Source organism: Diceros bicornis, chromosome 36, assembly GCF_020826845.1.
Source record: "Diceros bicornis minor isolate mBicDic1 chromosome 36, mDicBic1.mat.cur, whole genome shotgun sequence".
NCBI classification, from domain to species: Eukaryota; Metazoa; Chordata; class Mammalia; order Perissodactyla; family Rhinocerotidae; genus Diceros; species Diceros bicornis.
Window position 1 is genome coordinate 25757523 of NC_080775.1, and position 17444 is coordinate 25774966.

The following is a 17444-nucleotide window of genomic DNA, read 5'->3' on the forward strand; positions in this document are numbered from 1 at the left end:
GGATACATCCTGAGAAATGCTTCTTTTGGTGATTTTGTCGTTGTGTTATCATAGAGTGTACTGCACAAACCTAGACAGTGTAGCCTACTACCTACCTAGGCTATATGGTACATGATAATCTTATGGGACCACCATCATATATGTGGTACGTCACTGACCGAAACATTGTTATATGGCACATAACTATACTTAAATTAAAAATAGGGGAAATAGATGGCTACTTGATAATAATGAAGTTAGTTGCTTTGCATGCTAATAGAATAAAAATTTGCTTCAATCTGAGAAAAGGGCCTAAAAGTAAGCAGAGAAAGCTAGAGCTCTGAGTTGGAGAGAGAACATTAGAAACATAGTTTGGTGTTAACCAATCTGATCTCAAAAACATGTTTTAATTCATTATAGCAAGTGTTTAAGAGCCAATCCAGCAGGTGACATGCATTTGTTCTGTTTTGTTCTGTATCCCATAGAGTGATGGTGTGCAACAAACAACCTACCTCGCCCAGCGGTACTGCCATGAAGCAATAAGAGAGATCAGTAAACTTCGACCATCCCGGGAAAGAGATGCCCTCATACAACTTTCAGAAATTGTCCTCACAAGAGACAAATGACAGCTCCTTCTGTTATTTCTGGCAGCTATTTTACCAGACTGTGCCTAAAGAATTTTGTGGAATATACTTTGCTTCATGTGCAGATAACCAAAAATCATTTTAAAAAATCATTTCAACCTTATTGATGGGCAATTTTTTTATTGGCAAAGTTTTTCAGAAAACTTTTTAAATGTCATTAAGCCATCTGAATCTGTCATTCTAGTCCTGTAAATTCTAATCGAGGTATCTTGATGGTTATATGTGGTACTGTTTACACTGTTAATATCCACATGTAAAGCCATTACACAAATAAATAATCAATGTTAAAATTCAAATGGTTTATCTTGTTTCATCATAGGAGTAAAGGTCAGAAAATTGTGAAGTCTACGTTTCAGTCCACATTACTTACTTAGGTTTTAACAGTATCCAAAATTTCATATAGGAGAATGCTTTATTATAAAAGACTGTACATAAAATTTAGACAACAGGTTATATACAAAATTAAGAGAACATTTCACTCGAAAAAAATGAAGAAGGTAGCTAGCCAATCACTAGTGATACTGAAATCATGTTCGAAGTTAACAAAGGCAAAATGCATATGCAACAGTCACATGGATTTGGTAGCAACAATGGTCTTTAATTTTCAGGAATAAATGTTTTGCACTAGTCTTACCATTTACTATGCTGTAATAAGTCTGTAATGCCCAGTACATAACTGTAATTTGAAATCCAAACAAATCCTCAATACACAGAAACCCACACTTGAGTGCTCTACTTCAATATCCTAGGCAGTATAGAATCATACACAAGATAAGAAAACAGCCCTCTAACCCTCCCTTAAATTAAGAGGAGACACACAAAGTGCATGTGTTGCATTTTGATTATGTCAAAAGACAGTATAAATCTATTGGTCAGGTATATCCCTGTTCAGTGATTAATACATGACCCACCTTTTTCCCCAATTATTTTTAAGTTTTTTTATGTTGCTAGTGCCAGGTAATGGATTAAACAGTGCCTATTCAAAAATCAACTGCATCCACTTCTACAAAAACAATACATAAAAGATAATTTCCTTTCACTGAACCAGCAGTATACAGCAGGTCCACCGGAACACTGAAGGACTGAATGTGCACGCTTGGACACATTTTCTTAGCTTTGAAAAAGTTACGTTAGAAAAGGAATTCAGTAGATTGACTGGTAAATAACCATCTCAGATTTTAAATCTGCAAAAATCAGTCACATTGCTGTTGGGACAGATTGAGATAAGGCTAAAATTTTTTTCCAAGTTAATATATTGAGAAAATAGAACCATAATTCTGCAATAAATCAGTATCTTTTATTTATTTCTTTTTTTAAAAGCAAACCAGTGAAGGAAAGGACAAAAACCTTTGGTTCACTTATGTATTTATGAATGGAAAAAATTTATAATGCAAATTCACTCATTAAAAAACTTAGGTACAAATTACAACATTACAGATAACCCTTTTTTTGTCTTCTTTCACATGGAGACCTTAGAGACTCAATTCATTTCAAGAGACCTAAATACGAGTACTCCAAGTAAATATTACACAAATTGGAAGCATCTTGGATTTTTTAAAAGTATATTTCAATACATAAATTTGTATGCATGCTTTAAACAAACAGTATATTTCCAGAATGAGAGCGTTTAAACAAAGTATGACCAGCGCCAGCATTTAAGTTTTCTGATTTTAATATTAGTCTGACATAGCATTAGTAACCATGCTGCACTGAAACATGTAACGGTACAATCTGAATCATGATTTGTTAAATATTATACCCCACACCCCCAGAATATTTAGGCTGGTCATCAAGTTAACAATGTGTAAGTAAGTACATAAGCATAATCAGTTATGGACAGCCTCCTGTATGAACTGCTATTTAGCAATACACAAACTGCCTCAAAGATTTATGCTTACAGGTAGACATTCAATTATACCAATAAAACAGCATGTCCTGAAAATATGGGCACATTTCAAAACATTTTAAGACAATTCTGTTAACCATAATAGTCCCACAGTATGACTGAGTAATAAGAACCTACTTTAAAAGCAAAAGAATTTAATCAGTATAGTGCATGATTGATTCAACATAGTTCCCAGGGAACAGACCAGTCACTCGATTGCAGACTCCTTCATACCAGCCGTCATCATTCTTCTTTATTACATAAATGATTGCACCCTCCATAAACGATAGCTCATCATCCTTGTCTTTTGTATAATCATATATTGCCACAACTATGGAGAAAAGAGTTGAAATATCATGTGAGTGCACTATATCCAACATTTAATTGAATTTTATTTTTATTTTATTTTTGTGTGTGTGAGGGAGATCAGCCCTGAGCTAACATCCGTGCTAATCCTCCTCTTTTTTTTGCTGAGCAAGACCGGCTCTGAGCTAACATCTATTGCCAAGCCTCCTCCTTTTTTTCCCCAAAGCCCCCCAGTAGATAGTTGTATGTCACAGTTGCACATCCTTCTAGTTGCTGTATGTGGGACACGGCCTCAGCATGGCCGGAGAAGCGGTGCGTCGGTGCGCGCCCGAACCCGGGCCGCCAGTAGCGGAACGCGCGCACTTAACCGCTAAGCCACCGGGCCGGCCTAATTGAATTTTAAAATGTAATACCAATTACATCTATAGTATAGCAAAACCAACTATTGTTAGGAATATTCTTAGTTCTTACATCTACAAACATAGGTAGGTCAGTGGCCAACCATGTGCCTAAATCACTGGCTTGATCTTAGGGCCAAACTGACAATTCGATTAGACTAGAGAAGTCAATAGCTTCTACAAACCTATTTAGGAAAGATCTCTAAACTTTAGATTTTCTTAGATATTTCAATTCATTTGTTCAAAAATCTACTAAGTGCTAACCATATGCAAAGCATCATTTTTCAAAATAACTTGGGCAAAGCAAAGTTAGACAGCCAGTCAGTAAACCAGGTAACAATCCAAGTACTTTGAAGATATACGTATACTGGGACGTAAATCTCATCCTACTCATCCAAGGAAAATATTCATGTAATTTATGGGACTATACCTAGAATTTTTTAAAAATATTTACACACTTTAAAGGTCAACAAGATTTTTTGTTTAAGAGAGAAATAGGTGAGTGAGGATCCATTAATTAAGACTGAGAGAACTGTCTGCAATTCTGCGGTACATGTGATTATCTTGAGTTCAAAATAGTCACATCCTTTGTAAACAATGTTGTGGAAAGGAAAGGCATCAAAAAATTACTCGGTTTCCAAACTACTGGTTTATGAATTTAATTATTCCTTCATTCTGCCTTTTTAGCATAATAATTCTGAAATTACTTGTAATTGTCTAGTATATGTGTAACTGTATGTGATACATAGATTTTTTTTAATTGATTTACCTTGTGTACTCTTTTTCTTAAAATAGAAGAGTTTTTAAAACATTTGAGATATTCTGGAACTCATTTTTCCCCTAAGAAAGATGGCTTCTCCCCATAATTATTCTAAATTAGTGAATTATAATAAGGAAAAGACCTGAAGTAGTGATCCATAGCATCATTTGCAAACTTAAAATAGGCAATCTTTTTCCCCTTTACAAAATACTATATTAAGTAACTTAACAAGTTCATTCCCCTCCATTTTAATCCTGCAGCAGAATCATAGTATTGTGATTACAAGCTCACTAACATATCCAGTTTCAAAAAAAAACCAAAAACATACATAATAAATAATATTAAATTATCCTGATATTATTTTTGGCTAAATAACCACCCAAGAAAATTGAGTGACTACTGGAGATAAACATTAAAAAAGAAAGTAGTGTAATAATAAAGAAGTCAATTAACTATCATTAATTTGTCAATTATTTATTAATAATTATTATTTATTGTTTAACGTTGGTAACATTAATTTCTTTGTATTCAGAGTCACAATGGGTTAGATTTTGAGTGGTATAGATAACTTTTAAACTGATCGTGACAAAGGCCTGATACCCTCAAAGTGATTCAGCAGAATGAAAATATTTCCTCAAGTTCTTAGTTCCACTTATACAAAGCTAGTAAAAGTACTGAGGCTCAATTAATTATATTTCTATTTTCTAAGCCACTTTTGTAAATGACACCTAGTCACACCAAACCTCCCTTCTTACTGCTGAGTTATGTAACCATTTACAATTCCATTTTAAAATCCATTTTACTCTCCAGGATTCTAATCCATATAGAGAGCTCAACTCGCCCTTCTGTTATGTACTGTACTGTATGTACTTTGGAACTCGAGGTCTAACACTCTCATCCTACCTCTACATGATAAAAATTTGAAGATGGCTATCTAATCCCTCTGAAATCTTCTTTTCCCCAACTTAGAAACAATGCTTTCAACTCTTTCTCACTATAGATGCACTTTCTAGATATTTCAGCTTCCTGAATATTCTCCTTTGAAAGCATTCCTGTTTGCAAGATCTTGAAATGTGGTACTCAAAATTAGACATAGTACTAGACTAATATAAATGAATATGATCAGATTGGTACACATTAGGTTAAAGTTCAGCTAATGTACCCTAAGAATCTAGCTTCTAGAACAGTCATGTCATACTACTGATTAATAGATTCAACTGAAATCCTATTAAACCAGGTTTTATTCATCTTGTGATTATAAAGGTGACTATTAAAGGTTTTAAATATAATCCCACTAACCCTCAACTTTTTTTATTTAGACTGGGGGTCAGCAAACAATGGCCCATGGCCAAATCCAAGCCACTGCCTTTTTTGTAAGTCAAGTTTTATTGGAACACGGGCACGTCCTCTCACTTGCACATTGTCTATGGCTCCTTTCATGCTACAACAGTGGGGCTGAGTAGTTGTGACAACTGTATGTCTGGTAAAGTTAAAAATATTTCATTTTGCAATATATGCAAATATCAAATGATTATGTTGTACACCTGAAATTAATGTTATGTTAATTATACCTCAATTTTTTAAAAAGTGAAAAATATCTGGTCTTTTACAAAAAATGTGTGATGATCCCTGGTTTAAAACTCATTTCAACAAGTGAAGATATTTTTCAATCCTGCTCTATTAAATGTATTAACCATTATATAATTCCAAATTTGTCAATTTATATAAATATAATAGTCCCATTTTCATAGTTATTTAAAGTTAAATTTGCTTTTCCAAGCCATAAAATACGGGTAAAAACACAATTCAAGACTACTCAAGTTTCTCACCCTCATAATAACAACACATCTCTACTTGAAGGTAGATGGGAATTTAAATATAAAGTAGAATATTCATGACTTCCTGAACAGTATGTAGAATATTTACTATTTTTATATTTACTGTTTAAAAATATAAAAAAAGGAGGGCTGGCCCGGTGGCGCAAGCGGTTAAGTGCGCGCGCTCCGCTGCGGCGGCCCGGGGTTCGCTGGTTCGGATCCCGGGCGCGCACCGAAGTACTGCTTGGTAAGCCATGCTGTGGCGGCGTCCCATATAAAGTGGAGGAAGATGGGCACCGATGTTAGCCCACGGCCGTCTTCCTCAGCAAAAAAAGAGGAGGATTGGCGGATGTTAGCTCAGGGCTGATCTCCTCACAAAAAAAAAAAAAAAAAAAAATATAAAAAAAGGAAAACAGCAACTTTACTGTCAGCCACGTACTCAACACTTGGGCAGGAGAAAAGGCCACAGGTCTCGAGCAACAGCTACTTGCCTCAGGCCAGTTAATCCAATAAAGCTAACAGAAGGGAAAACACTTCCAGGCGATCAAATGTGATCAACTAAACTACAAGCATTTTTCAGAACCCTATAGAAACAGATTTTAAAAGAGCACAGAAGTAGATGAAAAAAACAAATAAACTCTCTAAAAACAGAATTTGTTTCTTTGCCACACACTATTGCTTAATAGATAATTATTGTGAACGTTAGGTAATTTAGGTAAATTTGGGCATTAGATTTATACCTACTTTCATGAAATGAAATTCTAGTGATTATCTTCTCTTTTACAAGATCAACTAACTGAAAACCTTAGTTGAGGCTTTTTCTCATGATATGAAAGGTTTCTATTTTTAGTGTTTAAGAGGTTAGAAATTTTATTTTTATTTTTTATTGAGGTAATACTGGTTCGTAACAGAAATTTCAGGTGTACATCATTATATTTCGACTTCTGTATAGAGTACCTCATGTTCACCACCAAAAGTCTAGTTGCCATCTGTACAAATTTTGTTCTAAATCTTTACTAATTATATCACTATATATTACTATTTAGTAAGTCACTTAACTTCTTTTTTGTGCCTGAGTTGTTTCATCCATAAAATTCAGACAAATTAATCTCCAGCTGGAAGTTTATGTCATTTGAAAAAGCACATCTAATATTATAATGTACTTTTCATTTAAAAAATAAAAAAAGAATCCTCCCTTTATACTGGGAATGTATAGGAAATAGGGTTTAACTAAATCATCTTGGCTGGTAAAGCTATTCAAAAGGTTGAGAAACACTGGACTAGATGTTCTTTATAGCTCTAACATTCTATTAGGCTATTTTCCTTTACATCAATTCAATGACGATTGTACTTTACCTTTCTCAATATAATTCTTGGGGGCCCAAGCAGGATCCCCATCTGCATATGGATCATTATACTGAACTACTGCCGCCTCCTCATCTTCATAATCCACTGGAGGTGGTGGCGGTGGAGGTGGAGAGTCATCAAACATGGGAATGTCATCTGGTGGAGGTGGGGGTGGTGGAGTTGGACTATCAGCAACTGAAAAATTCAGATAATTAATTTGAATGAGAAATTAGACTAAATGGAAGTATAAGTTAACAGAATTTAAGAAAGCTCTAATTCATATACAGCATGCACTATAATAAAACATGCAATGATTAGAAATAAAAGCTTGGTGTGTTAAAGCTTCTACTACTCTTAAGAATAATTTTGTAATAATAAAATGAGCTAAAAATAAGGGTATTAGGAAGTACTACAGATTAATGAATGCAGGAGGTTAGGAGACAATGACTCTTTTTATAAGGATGATAGAAGTAAAGAAGTTTCCTTATCCTAAGGCCTAGGTCAGAACAAACGTCACTCTTTATTTAGTTAGCCCACCTCCTTAAATAAGCCCTATGTAACAACTGTCATTTGGTCTACAGTAAACGTTATGAATAATGATACATTAATGGTTTGATAACCATTCATTGTGCACATTCATGTCTCTGATTCTGGCTTTTAATTATCTTTAGTTTCCCAGAAATAAGTCTTCAGGGGGTGAATACTTGTTTATTTTTGTTTTAATTTAGAAAAAAAGAAAAGTTAGGGTATTAGGTTTGCTTTTAAGTGTAGGTTTCTATTCATTTATTTAAATTTGTGTGTGTGTGTGTGTGTGTGTGTGTGTGTGTGTGTGTGTGAAGAAGATCAGCCCTGAGCTAACATCTGCCAATCCTCCTTTTTTTTTTTGCTGAGGAAGACTGGCCCTGGGCTAACATCCATGCCTATCTTCCTCCACTTTATATGTGACCTGCCACAGGACGGCTTGACAAGTGGTGCGTCGGTGCGCGCCTGGGATCCAAACCGGCGAACCCCGGGCCGCAGCAACGGAGTGCACGCACTTAACTGCTTGCACCACCGGGCCGGCCTCTCTTTTATTTAAATTTTAACAAGAGAAAATTAAATTAAAAGTAAATAATTCCAAGCTAGTAGAAAATCTCATTGAATATTTTCAAAAAAGTTTGTATTCATAATCAACTTTTTTAACGTAGAAAGCAAGCTAAGATTTCTGCATTATTGCTAGTAAAATATAAGCATGGGATGAGGGAAAGGATCCTAGAGATCCAATTTTCTAAGAATACATCCACAATAAAGATTTTAAAAATAAAGTATTGCAGGAAGATGTAATTAAAAACAAACAAACAGAAAGGAACTGATATCATGCAAAACAATAAAAACGAGTCATACCTCAAATTTTAGATGGCTGTGATATGTGTATGTGTGTGATTTAAATAATTAAAAGTGTAAATGGTGAAATGCAAAAATGCCAGGCTACAACTGTGTTCACTGAACTAACATGATACCAGGTAACAAACGCTCCCAATATTAAGGAATTCAAAGCTACAAGACAACTAATTCTTAATTTAAATTTCTGATCCAAAAATTTCTTTAGAAGTAAAAGACATATGTAAATGCTTTGATACAAATTGATATAGGAATTATATAACATCTGCAGGGGAGAAATTCAGAATACCAACATATTAACTCAAATGCCAATTTCTGGGGCCGTACAGGTGATCAAAGAAAGTCATAATCTATTTGTAATATAGGTTTTAAAGTTACTCCACCCTATTTGGAATAATGTGCTGAAAATATAACCAAGGGATCCATAATTAAAACATTTCCAGGTAATAGCCCTACTTCCATAGCCACTTCAATTCTATGATTTCTATTTCATCCTGCGGGGGGATGAAAAAGATTATTAGAAAACAATTCCTGTGTGGTGATGCTCATTCTGATAGCTATCAAACGGGTCTACGATTTATTTTTCCATCAAATGCTTGGATCCACTTGAGTTTTGCCCATACCTTCTCCATAAAGCTTTCTAATATTATTGAGAGGCGAGTAAAATGGAGGTGAATCCATCTGAGTTACAGCTCATATCCTTAATTTGGCTTAATATGTAAATTATATATATTTGCCTGAATCCCTAAATTGCATTTACTCTTGATTGATACATAACTTACTAGTTTAATGTTTTCACTCAGTTGTCTTTATGTTCAACTGCTGTGACTCTACATTGGCTTATCTTCAAGCTATAAACAATGGGCAGGAGGCTGGTCACTCTAATTCTCTATGTATAATCCTTTGTCTAGCACCATGCATAATTAGTAAAAAATGCTTTCTGATGTGAATCATAAACAGATGTAAACACACTGCTGATTTTTTTAGAGGCTCATATCTTAAACCAAAACATTTATTAATAGGTTAACTGCTAAGGTGCATTCATTATCACCAACTTTGAGGGCCATAAGAAACTGAGTATTTAATAGGAAAAAAACAGAGAAATTTTGTATTTCATAAAACATTTAAGACACTAATACACATTTTATCACCAATCTTCCTAACATGCTTTCAAAGAAAACAGATGTCAAATAAAGTTGGGCATTCTGCAGCACAAGGAGCGTAACTGGCTCAAGTTCATGTTTGGTGAAAAGAACTAACACAGTACCATGGGCCTCTTGATCAAAGACCACGTATGCCTAGAATAATGTACTGAATAATTAATACCGAAATTCTATTTTTAAAAGTTTCCAAAAACCTAGTCAACGAGCTTTGGACCCATTAAATGTATGCTTATTATGGCTATTTTAAAATATTTCCTAAAAATTCTCGGCTGTAAGGCAGTTCAAAGGTTAAACTGGCTTAGTTTTTAAACTCTCATAGCATTAAGGACCAGTAATTTATCCTGATTCACTTATTTTTACATGTTTAAACACAGAGTTTTCAAACAAATGTTAACAATAAGGTTGGTTTACTCAGAAATTTCAACATTTTGAAACTGCCACGTTTTATTTATTTATTTATTTTTTCCCCCCAAAGACCCAGTAGATAGTTCTATGTCATAGCTGCACATTCTTCTAGTTGCTGTATGTGGGACGCGGCCTCAGCATGGCCAGAGAAGCGGTGTGTCGGTGCGCGCCCGGGATCCGAACCCAGGCCACCAGCAGCAGAGCGCATGCACTTAACCGCTAAGCCACAGGGCCAGCCCTGCCACGTTTTATTTAAAAACCCATTAACTCATACATTTCTTAAAGGTAGAGACTTTGTCTTAGACTATCTGTATTCTTTCCAGAGCCTAGCACATAACATTGAATAAATATCTGACTGGAGGAAGGGAGGAAATGTGGAGAATCACAACAAGGTCAGCAAAAGCTGAACAATGGAATTTGCCATAATGTATTCTCCTGGAAGATGGGCTGGTCAAGTGCGTTACACATTTGTTCAAACCATCCTGAAATACATTTGCAGGGTGATGGTTCCAAATGAAGTCAATTACTTCTAGACCACCTTATCATCTTAATCTCAACAGCTATTTTGGCATAATATAATTCAGGAACAGTGGTATTTTTCATTTTGCCAAATAACATTCACTATGATCATGTAGTTAGGATTATACATCATCTGGAACCTCAAAGTAATCAGGTAGTAATATAAACTACTCTATCCTAATTAAATCCATATATTCAAAAGAATTTCCAAAAATCATTAAACCTGATCTTCCTTCAGAGTAGATCTAAAAAAGTTGATAGATCTGCATATTCAGAAATAATCCTCATGGGCCTGCATGTAGCCAAAACAGGAAGAGGGCTCTACATTGAGTATACTCTTATATGGATAGCATGGATGTCATTTACTTATTCTTGCAGATACATTCTTATCCTAACAATGAATCTTTATATAGGTTCAGAATTACTTATGTATAAAAATCTGAGGCTACAAAACTTTCTCCAGAAATTTGTAACTGAAGGAAAAACAAACACATCTGTCCCAATCACATAATAAATTTAATCCACAGTATAACTATCTCTATCTTGATGAATTTGCTGGCAACAGAATACAAAATGTTTTCTAACTAATTCTCCTAATAACTATTGGAAGCTAGTAGTTTCCACACAATTTGAATTTCTGTTTGATTACACAACAAGAATCTGCAAAGATCAGATTTCACGCTTTAGATCATATAAATACATAAGAAAGTTGCAGTTTTGAAATTTTTATGGGTCAGTAATCATGCATACAAGAGAAAAAACTGAAGACCGTGCTCTTCAGTTTCAATAACATATCTGCACCTATTTTCAACATAAGATTAGCTTCTCAATAAAAGTAAGGAAAATGATGACTCGTCAGCCATGCATGCTATAGGAGACAGCCTCTACTCTTTGCCGGCTCAGTTTTTCCCAACTTACTGTTTTCCTGCACCCTGGCCACGAAGCCTGTGAGAGGTATCTGTGGAGTCAACTGAGGCATAGGGGGAGGGGGTGGAGCAATAGAAACTGGTAGCAACAACAAAGTATGGGGGAAGTAAAACAGATAAAGGAAAGAAAAGGAAACAAACAAAAAGCAGAAGTCAGTTACAAGGACCACAAACATAAGTATGCAAAGAACAGTTTGCAAATGAAACAAAACAAAACAAAAAACAAAACAAAAACCTGCAGAACGTTCAAGTTCATTTCCCACGACAAACCTAAAGCTGAGTTGTGCTTAGCCAACTGGTTAATTTTATAAAAAACTAATACATTTAATTTAATGCTAATGTTATATTGTTTGGGGGAAGATTTAAATTTACTATCACATTCACTTTCATGCAATAAAATTTTCAAATTCTAAGAAAAGACTAAAAAAATAGTGAAATGCCGATAGAGGTTTCCAGGATATTATGTCTTTGCCATATCTCTATAACCTAACAGGTATGTCTAGCTTTAGGGTAATGTTGTAAATTAGAACCCAAATAAATAAAACAAATATGTTATGGAATAGCTGTTTATTCCATATAGAAATAAATACATTAATCATAGGTTTCCTTTAAAAATAGTTCTTATATATCTGAATTTACACACATCTCTCCAGGAAAAACTCTTGTTTATAAAACAAGGTTATTATTATTTTCGTTAACTGTTCACTGAGTTTCATGAGATAAGATATTTCAAAAATGCCGTCTTTCCTTTTATTACTGTTCTGAAAAAGGAAACCTGATCTAACGATAGGTTAAAATATGCAATTACTTGCATTAAAGTAATTTCTAACAAATCATTGGGTAGCTGGAAACATATTCTAACTTCTTTCTGCAGAGGACATAATTACAGGAAATTAATACCAAATGCTCATGTGGGCAGCAAATGTATTAAAAGTTGTAACAAACTAGAAGTAAACATTCATGTTTACTACTTTGTCTCATTTTAACAAGACAGTAATTGCCAAAGATTGCTTAGAAAAGTCAATAAGGACCAGATCCCAAAATTCAGTTTACTGGTAAGTCACCAAGAAGTGACACTAAATTGACAGAAAAAAATAATTTATTTGTTCTCAAGGATCATTTAATCAAAAGATTGTTTCAACTAATCCAATCTACAAATTTTGTCAGCATAAAAATTTGAAAGAGGTTCAGTGTTCAAAGAAGCAGTAACTTAACAAAGCAATACACGTGCATTAATATTCACTGGATGGCTAAAAATAACATTCAATTCACTATGAAACTGGTCCTCATTCGTTCTGATATTCTGTAAATAGAAGGTTCTTAAATAAATAAAATGTTACAGTTTTTGATGTAAAAAAAAATTCCCACAAACCTAAAAAAATTTCTTTAGAAACAACCCTTAGTAACTAGCCATGCTGGTTAGTACATGAAGAAAAAGAAAAGCTATGTTGTGAAGATACTAATCATTACACCACATTTAGACAGGAGAAATATGCACATCAAAACACTAAAAACATTGACATACTACTACTACTACTACCACAACACCAACAGTGACTCAGATTGAAGGATAATTAATTTGACAACACATAATAATAGATTTAAAAATTGAGGCCAATTTGCTTTACAATATCCAAAAGATACAGACATTCAGTAATGAAATTATGTCTTGTTTGAGAGTAAGCAACCCCCCAAGTACTGTTAGAATAAAGCTACATAAACATATATTAATATTAAGTGAAGAGTCACCAAAAATCCTATTTGCAGAGTAAACTAAATGTCTACGTGAGGAAATGAAAAATAATGAACACAAAGATGGGATCTCAAAATGCAGCATAATATGAAAAAAAAAACTAAAAGTTCATGAAACTAGTGAGGCTAAAAATCAGATAATCTGTGAATATTCAGATGCTAGCTACCTTTCATTACCAAAAGGAGACCAGGGAAAATGTGAGGTAAAATTCTAATTGGTAAAATTTCTTAGTAGCTTAGATGAAAATTTTCGTCTGGAAAAGGGTTGTATAAATTTTGAGATTATCTGTGAATTTTGACATTTCTGCTAAAGTGGTTTTCAATTCTTAGGAGTTTTTTGCTATAACATAATTAATCTTTGACTCTAAAATTTAAACAAAAAACAAATAAAAGAACTTCCCCCAGCTCTGTTTTAAAATACGTGTTCAGAACATGCATTATAAATAAAATAAAATAAAAACTTAAAACCAACGTCCTGTGTGAACATGGAGTATTCAGTGTTTTTTAGGTAAACTAATATAACATGCAACTCTAGAAAGTAGCTACAAAAGCCACATGGGAAGGTGTGTGTCAGACTACCCCCGGGGATCGCCGCTTCAAGCCAGTAACAAATACTGGACAAGAGGCTCATTTTAAATTTCTTTATATCTTTTTTCCTTTTTGGATGAAGCATCTTAATATGGAAAGTGAAATTAATGACTACCCCAAGCAATTCAAACTTCTAATCTTATCAGCCTTTAAACACTGATTGCAGTTAGTGTTGAGATGTGCAATTTGAGGTGAACAGAAAGAAATCAAAAGAAAAATCCTCCCCACTGTTACAATTATTAGAGACAGAATAAGCAAGCATCACAAATGTCTTTTAATGGTTTGGAACTCATTTCAGTACAGGTTAACAAGCTTAAAAGTGATAGCCAGCAATTTTGTTATATTATTTTAAAGAAAAATTTTCACAGTGTTTTTAATTTTACTGTTATTAAACTGTCGCATACAAGCCAATAAAAATAAATTCAGCTTAATTTCAGTGTTTTTCTTCTGTTGTTCTATTTATGGCAATAAAAATATCATCTCAAACCATCACTTAAATTTTAATAGACAAGTATACTCAGTAAGTCTGAATTTTTTGAGAGAAAGTGATAAGCAATTATTCTTAAAACGGTATGATTCAAAGACAAACTTCCTAAATCAAAAATAAACATGCAACAGCATGGTTTCAATTGTTGTCTATCACTGGCAAGAATAATGGTTTCAAATAACGTCCTTCAAAAGGAGCGCCACTGTTGTTGTATGCCTGCAAAGCACAAGCTTACTTGAATTCTGAGAATAAAGTGGGCCTCCATTAACATGAGGCTGAGCAGAAAATTGAGCAGTCACAGAGGGAGTTCGTCTGTATCCACCAGAAGATGTCGAGGAGGTGGTAGAGTTGTGCCGAGATATCTGCCTGGTCATTGTGCCATACTGGGAACCAGGAGCTGAGCCCGGGGCTGCTGAAAAGCATTCGTCAAAGGCAACCAACAAAGAACTTGAGCATTGCACGTCACCACCGATGACAGAACAAAGAGAGGGGTACTCGCAATAAGAAGGATTTATTACTTTTTAAAGCCCACAGCACAAAATAGAGAGAAAAGTAAAGATAAAACACAAACAGCTCTATCTCTGAAGTTACACAGAAGGGAAAAAGGGAAAACAGATACTATGTGGAAAGCTGCAAAAGTAAATAAGTAACATTCTTAAGCCTTTTAATTTAGCATAGTCGCAAACGGTATTTTGCAATTTTGCAAATATTACGTATAAATTTTTTTCTGTATCATTTTAGGATATATAGCTTTTATATGTAAACTGTGTCTCTCCAACAAACTAAGTACCAAAAGATAGTCTGAGGTGGAAAGTGTCGGTTTTTAGATGTGAATATATTAGTATCTGGTTTACAAACTTCTTCCTTTCCATTGCCAAATCTTCAGAAGCACCGTGTAAGACTCTATCCAGCCAAATTCAAGCTAAATTATAAAATTTAAACAGTTAAGCATATTTTCCACATATACTACTATATTTATTTGAATGTTTATTAGTTATTATCAATACATATTATAGAATCCTTTTTAAGAGAAGTACAATTTCTAGTTTCAAAGCACTTATATTTATCACCAAATTTGTTGTGTATCTCCAAACTTTTAAGAATAACATACTGTTCCCTGTCACTTAAATTTTCGTAACTCACAAAACCAGAAACAATTTTAGACTCTGTAAAACATGGACATTTTAAGGCAGCTTTGTGTAGAAAATCCATTATCTTTCTCCATACGTGGAGGGCTTTTTTACCATACTACACCCAAAGCAATCTTTTTTTATTATTATTATCATGCATATCCAAACTGACTAAAATATTAATAATACCTAAAATTTTATTCATCTTGACCAACATTTCAAAATTTTAATATTTAAAAGGTTAATAAAGTTCAAAGCCTCTAAAGTTAACTACACTTTCCAAAGGTAACTTCAGGATTAATATTATCCTCTTTGCCCCACCCAAACATCTAACCATGACTGAAAAGGCAAAAAGACAGCATCCTAGTTTATTTTCATTCTGTTGTCTAATTTAACTTCTTCTAGAGGTCATACAAGTTATTAGATAAAACCATACAGCAGAGGTTGTTCATTAAAAGAAGCACTAATATTTAACATTTTGGAGCTCCCAAGCCATAGGCAGTCACTAATAATTATTTGAATCATCCACATGTTCATTTTCTAAATAGAAACACATTTTAAAAATAAAAGTCTGTTCAAAAGCCTTCGTGAATGAGTAATGCTGGATGGCTAAGTTTTCCAGAGAGCTAAGAAGTAACCCTTTAACCATTTTTAATGGTTTTTTAAGGTTTTGGGGTTTTTTTTGGTGATTTTAAAACTGAAAACCAACATTTTAGCACTTCCAAACTATGCCTATTTTAGAATTTAATATTTTATTATGAAACAAATCATAATACCAAAGAGTATATGACTAATATATATAATTATATTATACAAGTAATACATATGGTTTTATATATATACTAACATAATTATATATAATTTATTTATATATATAATTTATTTATATAAATATATATTTCATATATATATAATTTTTAAAAAATAAGATAGGATAAATACTCAGCTCCAAGAAATAGAATATTACCAGTATTACTTGAAGCTTCTTGTTTGTCCCCTCTGGATCCTACATCTCAAAAGGTATGCAATTAAACATTCTCTTTCTTTACTATAGTTTTTTTTTTTTATCACAGATATATATATAACCTTAAACAAAACACATACGGATTTTGCAAATTTATCAACTTTTATAATGGAATGATTATGTATTCTGTTGGCTTGCTCTTTTCCTTTGATATTAATACTACTACTATGAACATTCCTAAATGTGGTTCCTGAATTTCTGTAGAACAGTGCTTCTCAAACATCAGCCTTGATCAGAATTTCACCTTGAGGGCTTGTTATAATACAGATTGCTGGGATCCAGTCCTCAGTTTCTGATTGAGTAGATCTGGAATGGGACCTTAGAATTTACATTTCTAACTAGTTTCCCCATGAGGATGATGCTGTTAGTCTGGGGATCACACTCAGAAAGCCACTGCTCTAGGACCATGGTTTTTAAACTTTACAGTCTGAGGGTACAATCTTTAAAATGAGAGAACCTCAAAAAGCTTTTGTTGAGGTGGTAGTTATAGCAATAGGTAATTCCCATATTAGAAATTAAAACTGATCTATCTTTAAAACACATGAATACACAAATACACATTCCATTAGCTGTCAAAGCAATGATTTTATCACTCATCATGCAGCCTCTGGAAAATTCCACTGTATACTTATACCAGAATGAGAATGAAAAAGGCAAATAAGTCTTAGTATTATTATGAATATAGCTCTGACCGCCAAAACTCCATGAAAGGATCTTGGCAACACCCTGGGGTCCCAAAACCATATTTTGAGAACCAGTACTCTAGGGTAAATATCTAGAAATGAAATTGATAAATCTAAGGTAGAGAGACCTGTTCAACTTGACTAGGTAACAACAAATTACTTTCCAAAGTTAAGTGTATCAACTAATAAACTCCAACCAGCAATGTACTTTCCTGTTACTGCACATCCTCAACAACATTTGGTACTAGTAG

The 17444-nt window shown here is 33.7% G+C and overlaps 2 protein-coding genes across 13 annotated transcripts in view; one reads left to right on the top strand and one right to left on the bottom strand.

Moving 5' to 3' along the window:
* Nucleotides 1-1793, top strand: part of PDSS1 (decaprenyl diphosphate synthase subunit 1) — a 42055-nt gene extending 40262 nt beyond the window's left edge. The window contains exon 11 of the mRNA XM_058532660.1: nucleotides 465-1793. Coding sequence (XP_058388643.1) covers nucleotides 465-605 — 141 coding nt within the window. The 3' untranslated portion in view covers nucleotides 606-1793. The remainder of the gene's footprint in view (nucleotides 1-464) is intronic.
* Nucleotides 1794-1898: 105 nt separating this feature from the next.
* Nucleotides 1899-17444, bottom strand: part of ABI1 (abl interactor 1) — a 116186-nt gene continuing 100640 nt past the window's right edge. For 3 of the 12 annotated variants that reach the window (XM_058532658.1, XM_058532647.1, XM_058532650.1), the window contains 4 exons: nucleotides 14592-14768; nucleotides 11522-11608; nucleotides 7146-7331; nucleotides 1899-2839 (listed from right to left, as the gene is read on the bottom strand). In XM_058532658.1, coding sequence (XP_058388641.1) covers nucleotides 2664-2839; nucleotides 7146-7331; nucleotides 11522-11608; nucleotides 14592-14768 — 626 coding nt within the window. In that variant the 3' untranslated portion in view covers nucleotides 1899-2663. The remainder of the gene's footprint in view (nucleotides 2840-7145; nucleotides 7332-11521; nucleotides 11609-14591; nucleotides 14769-17444) is intronic. The other 9 variants (XM_058532659.1, XM_058532652.1, XM_058532654.1 and 6 more) reach the window with 4 other exon arrangements.